A 17,661-nucleotide genomic window follows, 5' to 3' on the forward strand; every position below is an offset into this window, starting at 1 on the left:
TACTGTCCAGGACATGGGGCAGGGACTGGCCACCACTATATCCCCCGGGGCAGTGCCTGGCCTGTGGCGTCCAAGTGGTTATTATTTAATGAGAGGATGGAAAACTAAACCCGGCTGGGTGGCCAAGATCCCGCAGCTGGACAAGGTAGGGCCGGGACAGGAACCCAGGTCTGCCTAGCGTCCGTGCCTGCCCTCCTCCCAGGGTTCAAGTGGTCGGAGCTGTGTAAAGGCAGAACCCAGATGTTGGGTGTGCCCCGCACGGGAGAAGCACGAGTCTATGCTGCAGGCCTCCCGAGCAGGGTGTGCTAGAGGGGCCTCAAGTATCTGGCTGGGGGGTGGGGGTCCCCAGTGTCTTTGGGCTCAGGACTCACCAGAGCTTGCTCTATGAGCAGGCAGAAGAGGATGGCATTGCCCACCTCCCTCAGGCTCTGGAACACGTCTGTCTTGAGCTCTGCGTACTCGATGATGTCCTTCAGCTGGTGGTGGAAAAACTCCAGGATCCCTGGGGGACGAAGGCAGCTGGTTAGCGGGAAACTGTCCCTGCTCGGCCAGGATTATGGGAAGTGCTGACTGAGCAGCAGTCCCAGGCCTGAGTGGGAAAGCGGAAAACCAAACCTAAGCCTCTCTGTATCTGGGCCAGGGGTGAGATTTCTTTCAGGGCTCAGGACTAAAGAAAGCTCAGGAGGCTAGCTCAAATCTTTTTTGGGGCAAAAGAGACGTATACAAGTAAAGCATCCCTAGATCTCTCCCAGTCCCTCCAAACACTGATAATGATCCTGATAATGGCATGAATGAACGTTTATTTATAAATGTTAGGTATTGCGCAAAGCACTTTTCTACAACCTCTCACTTAATACTCACAAGAATACCATGAACTGGGCACTTTTATTCATTTTCAGATGAGGCTCAGAGAAGGCAGGCGGCATGCCCACAGTCACACAGCTAATAAGTGGGGCAGCTGGGGTTGAAAAACCAGAGCTTTCGAGTGCAAGCCCTTTTCTCTTCTGAATCACACCCACTCAGCACCAGACAGCTTGGTTTTTAGGAAAAAACACCAGGTGCCAAACTCACAGCCTCAATCTCTCCCCATCCCCCAGGCCCCAGATTCAGTCCCTGTGACATTCATTCTTAAGGAAGGAAAGAATGAGTCCTCTGCCCAGAGGCAGAGTGGCAAAAACTCCTGTTTCCTGACTCACCCTGGAAATGTCACTTGTGCCACCACCGGCAACACCTGCCTCCCACAAGAGGGCAAACGGAAAAGGGACCCTCGAGGGGCTGAGCTAGGAAAGACCTTAGCAAGCAGACTGTAAACGCTCCCGCCCCTGCTGTCCTCTCCAGACCCGCAGCAGTGAGGCAGGTCCAGACACATCATTTACATTCATCCGGGAAGGTGGTTAGAAGTGGGTCAAGGCTATGTAGCTAGTGGCAGGGGCAGGACACAAACCCAGGGAGGACCCAACTTGTCTGCATGTTAGAGAGGTGAACATTCCCAGGGAGAGGGCAAGGCCCCCTGCCCTCCCTCCAACGTGGATAGGCCTGCAGGATTTCCCTGTCACTACCTTCTGCCCCTGGAGCCCCCTCACCCACCTGGGGAGCCATACTCGTGCCGGGGCAAGCGGCAAATCTTGGGCATCACCTCGATCAGTGTTTTCACATACTGGAGAATGGTTCCTTGGAGCTGACAAGAGAAGAGGGCCACGTAGGTGAGTGTATAGGCACATCTCTGGATTGAACGCAGGGCTACTGGGGTGTACGGGGTTCTGCTGCAGCCTGTGGGCCAGTGCTAAGGACGTAATGTTTGTGTCCCCCCTCAAATTCATATACTGAAATTCCAACCCCCAATGGGGTGGCATGGGGAGACCAAGCCTTTGGGAGGTAATTAAGACACGGGAATGGAGCCTCATGATGGAATTTGCGCCCTTGTGAGAAGAGATTAGAGAGAGGGGAGGACACGGTGAGAAGGCAGGAATCTGTACACCAGGAGGGTCTACACTAGCGACCTACCCGGATGCCGACACCTTGATCATAGAGAGCCAGCCTCTGGCACTGTGAAAAATCAGTAGTTGTTGGTGAAGCCACCCAGTCTGTGGTATTCTGTTCTAGCAGCCTGAGCTGCATATGACAGGAAGACACTACTCCTTGGGAGAGGGGAAGAGTCCCTCCTAAAGATGGGGCACAGCGCCATCCTCCTTTATACAGAAAAATGGGCCCTTATGAGACAGAAGAGATAGCTGTCTCAGTCCCTTAGGCATAGAGACTTCCAGGAGGGCAATTTCTAGGCACAGGGTCTTTCCTGCACATCGAGGCACTTATATAGGATCCAGACTAAGATCTAAAATGTCATGGGCCGGGGAACTGTGGAGCCTGAGGCACGTCAGTAATTTAAACACAGACAATCCATAGGTTTGTCCAAGGCAGACGCCTTTAATGTTACATTTTCTGGCTTTAGCTCCACAATCTCTAACAACTCATGGCTCTACACAGCTGTCCCCAGAGGGCTGGCGCCAGCAGGTGAATGCTCCTTCCCACCTCCGGCATGGTTATTCACTACTTTGTTTACTTCTGTGTCGTCATCTCCAAATTTCGGGAAAATCCGGAGTGTCATAGGGAACTACATGAAGGCTCTGATGATCATATTTGGGGCGGACACAGAACTCTCTTGAGGCCAGTGCAGTACTGCAAGTGTTTAGCAAGAGATTCCCAAGAGAGAGCGAGGCATGGTGATTGATTAGAGATGTCTGCCGTGAGCACGGGTTGGGGGAAATGGTGGCACGCGTGTCATGATTTCTCATGCTCAAATTAGAAAACACTACATAGGAGGACGGTACAAGCAGCAATTAGTAGGCCCTAAAGGTCCAAATCAGATTGCTGAGTTCAGTTATCAAGCACAATGAGTGAGCTCTGGGTCAGAAAAGGAGAGGCAAAGCCACAAGGTCTGAAGGTACGCACAAGTGTCACAGAGGGCTAGGTAAGAGGAACCTGGAGATAAGGACACAGGATTCCCAGGCTGATTCCCATGGGCAGAGCTGAAGGCATGTCCCAGGCCTCATGGAGAGGGCTTTTCCTTACCAGGCTCTTGACGATCTTCAGGAGTTCCTCCATGACCACCGCGATGCCCTGGTAACCCAGGAGTCTGCAGATGGTCTTGAAGTGAGGGGGGCCCACAAAGTTCCTGTACGAGCTGTAGATGTGGCTGTAGGCAATGTTGAGAGGCTGGAAGACAGAGGTTGTGGCAAAGTGAGAGGCTGGGAAGTAAGTGGATGCTGGCATGAGTCCCGGAGGGAGATTTTTGGCTGCTAAAAGGGACAAAAACCTGACATCATTTGCGAGCTCTCACTGGGGACCCCAACGATTATGTTTGCAAGAAGATGGTCACGGGTGGCGTGAAGGCCACTCCGTGAAGAGTGGTCCCCAGCAGAAGAGGAGGACGGGTCTCCAGGCAAGTATCTTTTTTAACCCACTGAGCCACCCAGGCGCCCCTCCAGGCAAGTATCTTTTTTACAAGCACCCCTGCCCCCCACACACCAGGACTCTGACAAATTGAGGCACAGGGTGGAGGTAAAACCGATGATTCTGTCTTTCTAGAAACATCTTTGGAACCAGAAACTGACTAGAAGAACCGTGTGGAAACTCGGTAGCTGACTCAAAACTGCCTCCTTCTATTTTTCCTTGTCTCCATTTGTAACGGGGTGGGGTCCCGGGACCGTATGGGACTGGGAGGCAGGAGACCTGTGCCAAGTGCCTGAGAATCACCAACGCTCTTCCGAGCCTTCTATGAGATGAGGGTGGTGGATTAAATCAGGGGTTTCATGACTTTTCAAGAAGTAGTCCAATGAAATATACCAGGTAGCTGGGGTGTGAAAGAGACCAAAGCAGAGTGGCATTGGGGGCCCAGGGCCCTGGCCACTGACCGGCCACCTCCATTGTCCTCTAGACTCCATGACACACCTGCACCGAATTCATGGAATTTGTTTCGGATTTTTCTGTCTGGGAATATGTGACTAAAATATAGGGCCCCGAGATGGTCTTGCTCGGTGGGTGACTTACAGTTGACTTGATTTTTGAAATGCTGCTACTTACGAACCACCTCATGTCAGGCTTCGTGAAGCCCTCCATGTGCGTTCTCGTTCAATCCTCACAACACACACATGCACACAGACACCTCTTAGCCCCATTTCACAGATGAAGGGACTGAGGTTCAGGGTGGTAAAGAGCTTGTTCAAGGTCACGGTCCTTAGGTAATTAAGCCCTGACTTGAATCCAGAGAGGTCTGATTCCAAAGCCCACATTCTTTACCTCTATATATAATAGTGGACTTTGGAGGCTGAATTCTATTAGAGACCATATCCTGTTTTTTAGATAAGGCCTCACTTTAAAGCTTAGTTCCGAGTTTAGTTTCCTACCTGGAATTGTAAAAATCTTATAAGTGGAGCATGCAAATATGTAAAGACGACATCTGATGTTTTATTAGTGGGAAATTTTCTATTAGTTGGCTATTAGAAATTCTATATAAATTAAATACAAACTGTAATGATGCTTTTGGAGGACATAAGAGTCTCAATTCCCTTTGGAGCTATTGAAGGAAAATGTAATCATGTTCAGTCTAGGCTTTGTAGTAAGTCTGTTCTACTATAGATGAATTCTAAACTTTACAACATAAGCATCACATTCATAGTACTCTCTAATAACAAGGATGCATGAAGAATACAATTCGAGGACCCACTAATAATAAGAACTCATGAGGAATCAGAACACCCCTGCATCCAGCAGGTTGAATAATATCTCGTTTGGTAAGGGAATGCCTACATCTGGTAAGGCTTGGACATGAGAAGGGGCAGAATTCTGCACTCGACACTGATGTACCATCACAGTGAACTCTACTTGAACCTGGGGGAGGATATCTTCTACGTAGTTACTGGAGATTTCTAAATGTTGTGAGGCAGGGAAGGTTTATGTAGGGAGGGAAATATAACAGATTGAAATGCATGAAGTTCACCAAAGTCCATGTTCAATAAACCCTGGAAATGTATGAATGAGTTGTTGAGTTTGATTCAGCTAATCATGGAACCAAGCTGGGCACTTTCTGTGTATGAAAATAAATGATTTCAGTGTCTCTGTAAGAGGCCACGCAGCAAATAGGGCTGGGACACCGTGTGGTGAGATGCTCACTCTCCTGAGTGCATCCTAGCTCTGTCCCTATTATCAAAGCCCTGTTCTGTCTTCTCCTGCTTCCAGCACTAGGGATGAGAAGTATACAGCAAACACCGCGGCCAACTTCTGGTTGGGGAAGGAGACTGAGGAGAAAGGGGCAGGAGAGAATTGTCTAGGGGATGGAAATGCCCCACCTGGTACGGGGGTTGCTGTCTACACAGATAGATGTACACCCTTGTCAAAACTCATGAAACTGTATGTACACTCATGACTGTGTATGGTACAGACTGAAAGGCTGGATTCCCTCAAAATTCATGTGTTGAAATCCTAACCCCTGCTGTGATGGGATTAAGAGGGGGACCTTTGGGAGGTAATTAAAGCCCTGAGGATGGAGGCCAAGTGAATGGCATGAGTGCCCTGTAAGAAGACAAGCAAGGACTTGTTCTCCTGCTCTCCATCACGCGGGATCCAGTGAGAAGGCATGTGCACACCGTCAAGTGGGTCTATGCCAGACACCCGATCTGCTAATGCGTGGTCTCAGACTTCCCAGCCTCTAGGCAATAAATTAATGTTGTGGAAGTTACCCAGTCTATGAGAGTCTTATTAGAGCAGCCTCAAATCATTAAGACTGTACAACTTCCTGTATATGATTCTAACTCATTGTAGAAATAAATGGAATAAAACCCACTGGACCATACCATAGCCTAATTTACTTCCCAACATTTGTTTTCAAAGCTTAAAAAAAAACCCAAAACCATGATTTGAATTTCCTCCTGAAAAGGGCTGCAACTCAAGCCTGCCCCAGGAACAAGGGAATGACAACTCGGCTGTGCTAAGGGCATGTGCCAGAGCTCACTGACTTCCAGAACCATCTTCTCATCCTCCCACATGCACCAGGCCCTCTGGACCCCTGCTCAGAGCATTTCTCCTTCATCCCTTCTCAAGTATCCTACGAAAGGGATTTCTGAGCAGCAGGGAGGTTCCAACAGATACCCCTGAAGGGCACAAAAATAATCAACTACTTTTTTTTTTTTTTTTTTCGGATTCTCTTTTTTGTCTTGCTTTGTCTGATTCTAACAGATCGACTCAAGGGCGGGTATACCTGAGTTTGAGTCCTAAGTCCACAAATTTACTAGTTAGATGATTCTGAGCAAATTATTTAAACAGTCTAAGCTATGGTTTTCCCCAAGTAAAGATACTAATTTTTCCAGTGGGGTTGTTGAAAGTTTATTTTTATTTATTATTATTTTTTAAGTAGGCTCCATGTCTGGCGTGGAGCTCCAGGAGGGGCCTGAATTCATGACCCTGAGATCAAGACCTGAGCAGAGCTCAAGGGTTGGCTGTGTAACTAGCTGAGTCACCCAAGTGCCTCTGGGTGTTGGAAGTTTAGTGACGAAGTTTAGGGTGAAGTATAGAAACGTCACCCTACGTGTGGTGCCTGACACACTGGGCCCACTCATGGCAAGTGCTGCCGTTAATATTCCTTCATCTGATAATCTGGTAAGTGAAGTTGAAGAACATACAGATTCCTGGTTACATGGCCCCCGGCAGTGTTAGCTATAGTCACAATCCCCTGAGCGTGGAGAGGGGAGTGCATACCTGGGGTACCATTTTACACAACACACGGTATATCCCCCGTGGGGATGGGGCAGAGGTCATAGGGCTAGGACTAGATGATGCAACATCAGAGATGTAGATTAGCTCCATACTGACAGCACTCTAAAAGTGGGAGCTGTCCAAGCACAGACTATTGGGCAGAGGCTCTCACGGCTGCCAGGGTCTCAGGGAGGCTGAGAAGCTGTTGCTTGAAGGGACGCCGGCCTGCACTCAGGGCTGGATAGACGTGTTGCTCCCCCGTCAGAGTTCCCGGCTGTGAGTCTGGCTTCCCCGGTGCCCATCCTTAGCAGTCCTAAACTTCACTCCCACTCAAGGAGCTTCCAGGACCAAGTCTCCCTTAACACGTGTGGCAAGTGCAAATAAAAACATATTCTGGTAGATGGAAACTGTTCAGCAGCTTCCGCAGTTCTGGGCTGAGAAGGAGAACCATTTTGGGATCGTTTTAGGACACACAGGGGTGTAAAGAATTCCTCTTACAGACCCGCTCAGGGCACAGAAGAGGCCTCTTGTAGAGAAGCTGACATCAGGCTTGGATTCTGGTTGAGACCAGAAATATTTAGGCCTCCAACAATGTCCCACGCTCAGGAAGGATCAGCACGAAATGAGCGGAATCCAAGTCCCCCCAAGTGAATACGCTCACCGGACCCCCCAGCCCCCAAAACCCCCGACCCATGCAAGAGAAAGCACACACACATGCTGCAAAGTGCATGCACACACACACACATACACACACACACACACACACACACCCCCGCAGGGCACCCGTCTGACCTGCTGGCTCAGTAGGAGGCTGGGCCCTATTGAGAAAATGTGGGAATATGGGAGCCTGGCCATTTTCTGAGGTTTGGCAGAGAAAAACAGGAAGGCAACAGGACTTGAGACATTGGAAACTTGCCACACATCTCTTAACACAGAACCAATTTCGCTGACTCAGGTAACAACCCACCAGCCTGCCTTGCGAACTCATCATGTCCCCTAGTTAGGATGTCTCACTTCAAATCAAGCTTGTTGGAATCCATACTGCACAAAAGACCTACCTTTGTGAGATCTCAATAAATAAATAAATAACAAAAAATCTTGTTCCTGATTCAGAAACTAGAACCATTATTTTTAAAACGTGACATCAATGTGCATTTTTATTTTGTTATTTTTTTAAAAGGCAGGATAGTCTTTTAAGGAAAGACAATGAGGTGAGTTTGATCTGGCAGATCCTGGGCCCTGTGATATATTATGATATGGATTTAAAAAAAAACACACCTGTGGTAATGTATATATCACATGAAAGTTACCAGTTTTGTAAGTGCTGTATAGGGGCTTTTAAGTCCTAAGGCCTCTACCTCTCATTGACAGTAAACACAGTCCCTCCAGACAGCGAGGACTATGTATTTGGCAAACGGAATCTGCAAGCAGCTTGCATCTCTGCTTTCCGGAATCACAATCCCTGTTTTCCGAGATCCCAAGAGGAGTTAAAACTGTTTCTAATTTCCTACATTCGTCACAATTTCTCTAATGTTCCTTGAGTAGTCCGAATCCCAGCAGCCCAGGGACACAAACACGGCCCCCGAATCCAGGCTGAATTCAGGCTGCAGCTCAGCTCTCTGAAACCCACAGGGCAAGAAGATGAGAGATGCACGCCGCCATCCTTGTTTGGGGACCCACCAGCTAAGATGGGTTGAAGGACTGATACACCCTGAGTTACAGGTCCAAGTGCATCAGGACTGCTTGCTGGTGTTTCTCTCTGTCTCTTCTTGATATGTAGTGAGCCACAGGCTGGGTCTCCAACGTATGGGTTCCTTCTTGGGCTTCTCAGCTCAGAGGTTAAAAAATCCAAGGGAACTGCTCTAGAGACCTCAAGGGTTGATGCTCCTCCCTTTCTTGTCTCATGAACAAAGACGGAGAACAGGAGCTGGAGATCTGTTCGGCAGTGTCCTACCAGTAGTATGATACTTAGAGATTCTAAAAGTTTTGGAAGAAACTGATGTCATCGCTTTTTAAATAACCTGTACCCATACACAAGTGTAAAATGCAACTCAGCTCATGAATAATTCCTTCATCACTACCCAGGTGTATCGTTTTCTATGGCAGCTATTAACAAATGACCACAAATCTGGTAAAACAGCAGAAATACATTCTCTTATAGTTCTGGAAGCCATAGGCCAAAATCAGTATGACTGAACTAAGATCAAGGTGTCAGCAGGGCCACACCCCCTCCAGAGGCTGGAAGGGGAGAACCCATCCCTTGCCTCTTCCAGCTCCTGGTGCCTGGCTTGTGGCCACCTCTCTCCAATCTCCTGAGAGGTGGGCTCCTCCTCAGTACGTGGGTGACCTCCCTCTGCCTCCCTGATAGCATTAAGGATCCATCCTGATAATTATGTTAATCTTCCCATCTCCCGGTCCTTCACTCACATCGACAAAGCCCCTATTTCGAATAAAGTAATATTTCCAGGTTACAGGATTAGGACCTGATATCTTTGGGGCATTACCAGCCTCCTACACCAGGTAAGGCAAGGTACAATCACCCCCATTTAGCAGAGGCAGAATCTAAGGGAAGAAAAACACAAAATGCTGTTTTGCCATGCATGCCAAGTGCCAAAATAAAAGCCTTCTGGACTGGTGGATTGAAGATGCTGTGTAGCTGGGGAGTGGTGCCATGCAGATATGGGAGGGGGCGGGGGGGTGCACAGCAGAGCCAGTGGTGCGGCTGGTGGTCTTGTCAGTGGGGCTGAGGCAAACTCCCTGGGGTAGGCAATGGTGGGAAATGCCCGTGGCAAGGCATGGACCCAGAAGGGACGTACTCAATTGTCTGCAGCAAAGCACTGGGCCCTAGATCCTAGGACCATGACATGGATAAAGCACTCCAAGAGTGGGATGAATTTCCCTGAGGTCAAATCATGGCTTAGACGGGGTTGGGGGTGGGGAGGGGTCATTTAGCGGGTGACGATCACGCCAAACACAAGGTCCCACCAACAATTTCTAAAGACTGAAAAAGTGTTGGGAAATTATTGGTTATCATTTAGGGGCTGCTTTGTGTGACACTCTATGTCACCTGGAAGGCGGTATTTTGATAGACTCTATATAATTCACTTTACTTAGAGAAGTATATGTTTAAAACTTAGGCTCATATACTAGTTTCCATTCCTGGACCAGTTGTGAAAGGTTTTTTGACATTGAGGATCACCCCTCACCCTAAGTGCCAGAGCTCTTGGTCAGGGGTACGGGGACTCCAGGCTCCAGAGCAGGAAGCAGAAACAGTCACTGAATGCTTTTTTCCAGGTGTATTTGATGGTGTCCCTGCTTCTGCTGGCTTCATTCAGGTGGTTGAATATTCTCTCTGAGGTATTTTAGTTCTTTGTCTGCTCCCATCATTCTGGAATCCACTAAACTGTGAAGTTCTGTCTCTACTTCTCCAGAGAAGCTGAGTGAGGGTGAGTGCTCCTGTTGACAGCAGTTGATAGAAGAATGACAGTGGAGAGGAGCAGCGTTTCAGGGAGGCTGGCCAGGAGCTCCGGCTCTAGGGACTACAGACCAGAAGATGGCATGGTTCTGCCAAACCCCACTTCGTGATGATGGTCGAGGTAATGAATCGCTGGGAGCCTCAGTTTCTCCCTTTGCATAACGGTGATAAGAAGCCTTCGGCTCAGGTCCATGGTCCTGGAGTCCTGGGATTGAAGCCCTGCATCAGGCTCCCTGCTCTGCAGGAAGCCTGCTTCTCCCTCTCCCACTCCCCCTGCTTGTCTTCCCTCTCTCACTGTCTCTCTCTCTGTCAAATAAATAAATAAAATCTTTTTTTTTTAAAAAAAGAAGCCTACCTCAAAGAGTTGTTTCCTGGGTAAAGTGACAAAGCCCAGGTAAGATGTACCAGAATGTTCTCACTGATTATTTCTGAGTTGTACAGGTTTGATTCCTGTCTTTGGGCTTTCTGTATTCTTTAATTTATATACAATGAGCATTTTTTTCCCCTAAATAATAAAACTGTTTTATGAAAGCAAAAAAAAAAAAAAAAAAAGGAAGGAAGGAAGCGTCACGAAGTTGCCCTTGACAACTCCTGGGTGAAGCTACAGTCAACTCAGGAAATGGCTCTGGCCCACAAGCTGGTCTCCTGAAGAGTAACGGCTGTTCCTAGGCCCAGCACTTATGGGGAGAGGCTTGTCTCATGGCCCAACACTTAACACAGGGATTCTTGATATTCCAGTCTGACTGAAGAGTTAACCAAGGTATAGAAAAGTGAGGGGATCTGCCAAGTCTACATAGGCAGGATTTGCAACCAGCCTTGGGGTTTTAGGGCCTGCACTCTGAACCACTACCTTCCCCTGGGTGCCGTTCAGCTTTGGGATTGGCCCAGGAATGCCCTCTCATCATCCCTTTGCTGCCAGCTCCAGGAAGGGCACGGGGACACCTGTAGGGCTGATCTCTGGCAGTAATTTACTAGAGGTGTGAGTCATTCAGGGCCCTCCCAGGCTGCCTGCCCACGAGGCTACAACTTGGACACACTATGGGAGGCTCCTCCGTGAAGGGGGAGAGAGAGGGAGTCTGGCTGGGATGTGATCTCCTGAGGCCAGTGCCCCGGAAGATTTATCTCACACCCTGAGGGCTGCCCTGGCTCCTCTGCTGCTGGTGGACCGTGATGGTCCAAAGGAGCACGACGGACCCAGGCCTGCGAGTCGGGGACCTGGTTTCCACCCCTGACTTTGCCACTAGTCAGTCATACGGCCTGAGGAATGCCACCCTTCTCTCGGGATCTGGGAAACAGGAAGGTTTCTAGGCCTCACTCCCATTCTCCGTGTCTCAACTTCTCAAATGAAGAGCTAAGTGTTAAAAATGGCATCCAGGAGCATTAAAAATAAATCTCCATTTTCTGTGGCAAAGGTTTGAGCTCTGTCTCGTCACTCTACAGGCCTCCTAAGTCTGGTATTTTTATTTCCCTCAAAATAACCTTTTCAAAAGGCACCTGCAAACTTCCACACTGGCCTTTCTGGGGCGAGGACACTTTGATGTTCTGCAGGGAGCTGCCATTAGCACACATTACAGCAGAGTTTAGACAGGCCCCCGGGAGGACCTAATGCCACGGGGAAGCCACAGAGCAAGTGTCTAATCAAGGCACATCCCAAGACGCCAGGCCTCACAGAGACCCTTGGCCAGGGGAGGGTCTGCAGCTCCCCAGGAAACTCTTCTTAACTTTTTGATTATCACTCCTGTGAATCACAAGGAGACTTTCATGGGTTCACTTGGATACTTTGGCCAAGAACCAAGAAGAGGAAAAAAACAAAAAACAAAAAAAAACCCTGACTTTTAAAAGCACATAATTTGTGTAAAATAATTCAGGTCTAAATCTGGCTGGAGCTGCTATGACAAATTTCCACAAACTTGGCGGCTGAAGATAACAGAACTTTATTCTCTCTGTATTTCTGACATGCTCTGTGATTGTCCCAATAGTGATGGCAACCAGGAAGGGATGGAATCTCAGAGGCAGGTACACCTTTATGGGAAATGGAAGCAGAGTCAGGATTCTTCAAAGAAGAGGAACTTGGAGGACCATCCAATCTGGGAATAATAGTAAGCAGTTTCCATTTCTGGGATCTACCCCAGGTGACTGGCTGGTAGGCAGTTTCTTGGGATGCTTGTTTCTGAGCCCATCTGGAAGGAGGGCTGTAGTAGTTTCCCTGAGCCGTTGTAACACATCACTACAAACATGGTGTCTTAACACCGTAGCATCTCACAGCTCTGGAGGCCGAAGCCTCAGCTCCAGGTGCTGGTGGGCCACGCCCTCTCTGAAGGCCCGGGGGGCAGACCCCTTCTTTTCATTTTCCAGCTCCAGGTGCTGCTGGCGCCCCTCAGTTACAAAAGCATTATCCCAACCTCTGCCTCTGTGTCTACATGGCTTCTTCCCTTTGTGTCCCTCTGCGTGGAAACTCCTTCTCCTTTCTCTTATAAAGACACCAGTCACTGGATTTAGGGCTCCCCTTAAATCTAGGATGATATCATTTCAAGATCTTTACCTTATTCAATTGATAAAGACCCTATTTCCAAATAAGGTCACACTCTGGGGTTCTGGGTAGACCAGAATTTTGGATGGGACACTCAGATCAACCCAGTGCCTGTGCCAGGATGGTTCAGCAAGTCCGACAAGGGTTCTGGACTGGGCAGGGGTAAGCTCCTGCTTTCCCTCTGCCATCCCCCTCGAGCCCAAACCCAGAGCTTTACAGAGGATGGAACCAAGGCCCAGAGAATAAAAGACTCTTGACCAGGGTCATACATATAATTGGAGAATGCCACAGGAGATACGAATGAAGAAAGAAGGTGATAGAGAGGGAGGGTAAGGATGGGAGGGCTTGGGATAAAATTACTGTTTTAATTGTTGGATAACTGAGACGGGCATCTTTACATTGAGCCATTGTCCAAAGAGGGTCTAGATGGGGCCAAAAACGATCACCAACCAATCAAAGAGAAAATTTGGCAGTCCTGGAAGAATTAGTACCATTCTGAGGATCAGTTTGCAGGAGACTGTTTGCCTTTTTTTTTTTTTTTTTGGCCAAAGGAATGAGAGCTCCGCTCAGTGGGCAAAAGCCTTTCCAGACTGGTCCCGGAAAGCATCGTGCGTACAGATGCCTGCTGGTTGCCATGGTGAATGATGCTGATCTGAAGAAATGAATAATGTGAGCGTTGGGGGCGACAGTGGGATTACTCAGACAGTGGCGAGAGAGGCATCAAGGAGAGCCCAGAGCAGAGGAGGGGAGAAGGCTCCGTCCCTTCAGCTTTGGTCCACTCTGTCCCTGCCTCTGCAGGCTGCGTTCTAACCAGATCCACCGCGAGCATCAGGTAAGGGACATAAATGGCTCTTCTTGGAAATGGAAATGGTTTTTCCTTTCACACTCTGCCTGGCGGAGGGCCAGGCGATGGCAATACGAACAGCTAAAAATAGGGGGAATTTAGAAACAGAAGCAGAAAAGGAAAAGCAAATAAGGGAGACTCATCTGGTCCCCAAAGCTGAAGATGCTGCTACAGTGTCTTGCCAGAAAGCTCTTAAAAATGTCTGCTGTCGAGAACTCAGTCTGCAAAGACAGCCAGCAGCAGATGCGAAGCCAACAGGAGAACAGATTCATGACGAAGCACGGGATTCCTGATCACCCCTGATGGAAGGGGTTTACAAAGGCCATTGCCTCTGTATTATAAGCAATGAATTAAGCTCTTTTCATTGTGGTCAGAAGTGTGTTTACAGGGGTGTGTGGGGCGGAGAGGATGGGGGAGGTCACAAGAAGGGAGACTGCTGAAGAGAGCGCAAACAGTCTCCTTCGCAATGACCTTCCCGGGAGGGATCTGAGCACACCTGTCTTGTCCTTCTCATTACCCATGTTTCCGGGAAGAAATTCCCAACCAAAGAGAAGGGAACTCTTTCCTTTCCTGAGCATTTCAGCTCACTGTCCTCCTTAGAGAAGAAAAACGAGGATTGAAAAATCACTCAGTGCTGTGCTTTTCTGCAACCCACCTCCTCTAGGTAAACGGGCATGGAAATAAAAGGTGGGAGGGAGGCAGGGAGGGGAGAGCGCAGCTTGTCATGGAAATCAGTTTGGCTTCACATCCAATTCAGGTTAAAATCTGGTTGATGGGTTTTGACTAGGTCATTACGATCTAAACCACAGGCTTCTGCATTTCACGTTCACGTGAGACAGGAAGGGGAGAGAACAGGGCTGGGGGGGACCGTATGTGAGCACACACAGGCTGAAGGAATATGGCTGCCCCTGAATTTTACCAGGGGAAATTCAGTGGAGGGGACATTCTCTCTCTCTCAAAGAGATAGTATTTAAGAGAAACTAAAAAGCTTGAAGATGGTGCTCTCTTACCAAAGCGGGAGGGCTGATAATCTGAAGAGGGCTCATTTGATTTGTGGAAAAACAGCAACTGGGTGTTCGTACCAGCACCTCAATTTGCAATGATGATCTGTAACTAAACCCAGCAGCCTTGCCTCTGGAAATGCTCAGAGGGTGTGATGAAGATTAAGGGAAATTTATTACAGTATGTGAGCATCAAGCATGACGCATACTAGATGTGACCCAGCAGTCACTCCCTAACCGTTGGTGATGACTATCATTGTTAACACACACAGGACCTGAGGTAAGAAACAGCAGCATTTATGCTAGTCTTAGGAGCTGACTGCCTTGACCTACACAACAGATTTCCTGGGTACCTCCGGTCTTGAACAAACAAACAAAGGAACAAAACATGAGCAGAGGCTTTGGGGAGCAATCAGCTGGCAAGGAGTGATGACGCAAATCTCCTCTCTCACGGGCAACAGAATTGAGAGGCTAAAATAGCAGTGGGCAGAATGTTCTAGATGATTGAGTTCACAGCACTGGAGGCAGAAGCAGAAGGTCCAGAAGGGATACTGTAGGTGATAGAATGGTCTGACTTGGTGACTAACAAGGGCACGTTAATCGGGTTGTCCGATTTCTTTTATTGCCTTTCTTCGTTTTTTAAAGGGTTGGAAACTATGTTGTATCTAAAGGACCTGAGCCAGGGGAGGATGAGGCTGGGGCATGTGGGTGTCTCTTTTTCAGGCCTGCAGGCCTGGGCTTTGACATGAGACAGCCCCAGTGTGAACTTCCGATCTCTTATTTCTTAGCTACGCCTTCGCTGACTAAAGTAACCTCCCGATCCCCATTTCTTTGTGAAACAGGGGCAATCTTAGTTCCCATCGTGAATGCTCAACATATGGTGGTTAGGAATATCGTACCTAAGTGCCTCAATAAGGGGATGTCATTTTTCACTTTGATTCTGGTTCTAGAATCAGGATGAACATCGAGGTTGGGAACGTTTCTCACACAGGAGCCATCATTTCCTGGTCATCCTCGGAGCCCTGCCTGGAGGACTATTACCATATTATGTATAGGCCCAACTGGAATAGCATCTTCTCCGGCTATCTTCGCTACAGCTTCCACCACGAGGAGAAGGTGCCTCGAACCATCAGCTCCGTGGTGCTGGAACACCTCGCCCCTTCCACTCTCTACTTCCTCTGCATCAGCTGCAAGAAGGCTGCCTTCCCCTATAGGCACTACTGCACCATGTTCCATACCCTGGATAAGAGTCCGCTGGCAGCTGGGAGCTCACTGGTGGACCCCCAGATCTCCCTGTGGGTGTTGATGGCCATTCTGCTGGCCTGCTTCACAGCCGTCTTAGCTTTCATCTGTCTCCAGTTCTGGTGCATCCGTTGCCATGAGCCTCGATGGTCTTACAGAGCCGGCCACATGGAGGAAGCCAATGGGTTGGTGAGATGGCCAGAGGAGGCCCCCGCCCTTGGGCAGAGAGAGGAAGACCTGCAGGGCCTCCCCCTGGTGGAAATGCCGCGCAAGAACTCCGGAGCAGAAGCAGAACCAGATGCCGAAGGGGAAGCCAACCAGGAAGACGACGGGGCTGATGAGGATGCCGCCAATCAGGATGTCCCCGACGTGGGGGCCTTACTGCAGGGTGGTGGGGGCGATCATGCTGCCATGCTGCCTCATTTTAAGGAGTGAGGGTTAGGGAGGAGGCGGCCTGCATCCCGTAGCTTAAAGCCCTCCCTACAGTAGATCTTTCGTAAACATGTGTTCCTAGACCACCCTTACACCTCCCCTTAACGTTCTTGTCGAAGCTGTCCAAGGTCAGTGCTCCTGTGGGTCACGCGGGTTGGACGAATGCCCTATGACAAAGCTTCTCAAACTGCAAAGCATATACCCCCAGAGTATGCCAAAGGAGAACACGGCGTCTCTCAGGAGTGTCCATTTAGGGGACCCCCGTTAGGAATGGAAAACAGCATTTTAACGCTTAAACAAACGAATATATTATGGCACAGAAAGCAAAATTTGCATGACTTGATAAAACACAGTACTTTGAGGAAACTTTTGAGTTAAAGATGGGCTCTTTGGGGGTATGTTCTCAGTCAGCAGAGGCGGACGTCCTGTCCCCTCTGCTGTTGGGGGAATGATTTTGGAAAGACTGGGAAGCCTTGCTCTACAGTGTTGTCCGGCTTTCAGGCTATCATATACCGCCTTGTACCCCATCTCCATTTTGTTTAAACCACAGGCTATCTTTACTATTATTAACAACATTTTTCTTTAAATCAACTCATTTTTAAAACCTAAACTGGATTTTAAAAGATAGACTTATATGACTCAGTAAATGAAAAACCAGTACCCTCCTGCTATAAATAGAAGAGGCATAAGAATAAATACAATCGAAACAAAATAACATTAAGCCTGACTTAGATTCTATGGCCTACTAATGACTCTGAGCTTAAGGTTTGCTCTCTTAGCTTTGACAAAAAAGGAAATTGGAGAGCAGAAAGTATTAAAGACATATAAGCATCAACATAAATGTGTCTTTCTCCTTGTTATAATCACAAGGTTTGAAAGATATTTGGAAAGGGGGGTGTTGTTCTTATTTGTGAGTCAGGGTCATTCAATGACATTTCTGTGAACTATCCAAAATGCTGGTTCCAAGTGTCCCTTGTTTAGAGAAAGCTGCCAGAAAGACTGGCTGTCCTCGAGAGGACATATGCACCGTCCCAGCATCATCCCAAGACGTCTAAGCCTGCCTGTAGGCCCAAGTGGTGGGAGCACACGGGTTCACCACACTTCCCAGTTGAGGGCTAGAGGAGTACCTTTTCTTATATGTATTCAGTTCTTCTGGGTCCATCTGGGCTTACTTTTTGAAAATGGGGTCAAAGGTGGCCATTTCTATTCCATCACAAAGGAAAACATTGGCTTTGTTTTCGTGGACATGTTTCCCTCTCGCAGTGGCATTCTTCCCCTGCAAACCCACAGGGTAAGAAACAGATCTCCTACATCTATCACAGTGTTGGTGAGACTCTGTGAACACTGCCCTCTGTCCTCACCACGGGTATAGAAATTCGAGGAGGGTCGA

The 17,661-nt window shown here is 48.5% G+C and overlaps 2 protein-coding genes across 5 annotated transcripts in view; one reads left to right on the forward strand and one right to left on the reverse strand.

The window, feature by feature from the left end:
* Window positions 1–17,661, reverse strand: part of CYFIP2 (cytoplasmic FMR1 interacting protein 2) — a 124,791-nt gene that overhangs the window by 35,783 nt on the left and 71,347 nt on the right. For all 4 annotated transcript variants that reach the window (XM_082725025.1, XM_082725023.1, XM_082725026.1 and 1 more), the window contains 3 exons: window positions 3,070–3,213; window positions 1,588–1,678; window positions 372–502 (listed from right to left, as the gene is read on the reverse strand). In XM_082725025.1, coding sequence (XP_082581151.1) covers window positions 372–502; window positions 1,588–1,678; window positions 3,070–3,213 — 366 coding nt within the window. The remainder of the gene's footprint in view (window positions 1–371; window positions 503–1,587; window positions 1,679–3,069; window positions 3,214–17,661) is intronic.
* On the forward strand, window positions 13,435–16,664 carry FNDC9 (fibronectin type III domain containing 9). Its single transcript, XM_082725028.1, has 2 exons — window positions 13,435–13,584; window positions 15,548–16,664. Exon 2 carries the CDS (start codon window positions 15,555–15,557, stop codon window positions 16,272–16,274), a length of 720 nt encoding a protein of 239 aa, XP_082581154.1. The 5' UTR covers window positions 13,435–13,584; window positions 15,548–15,554; the 3' UTR covers window positions 16,275–16,664.

This window comes from Mustela nivalis, assembly GCF_964662115.1.
Source record: "Mustela nivalis genome assembly, chromosome: 3".
NCBI lineage: Eukaryota > Metazoa > Chordata > Mammalia > Carnivora > Mustelidae > Mustela > Mustela nivalis.

Bases quoted from the DNA above. Each gene is read 5' to 3' on its own strand.
- FNDC9 (XM_082725028.1), top strand. From the start codon at position 15,555: ATGAACATCGAGGTTGGGAACGTTTCTCACACAGGAGCCATCATTTCC.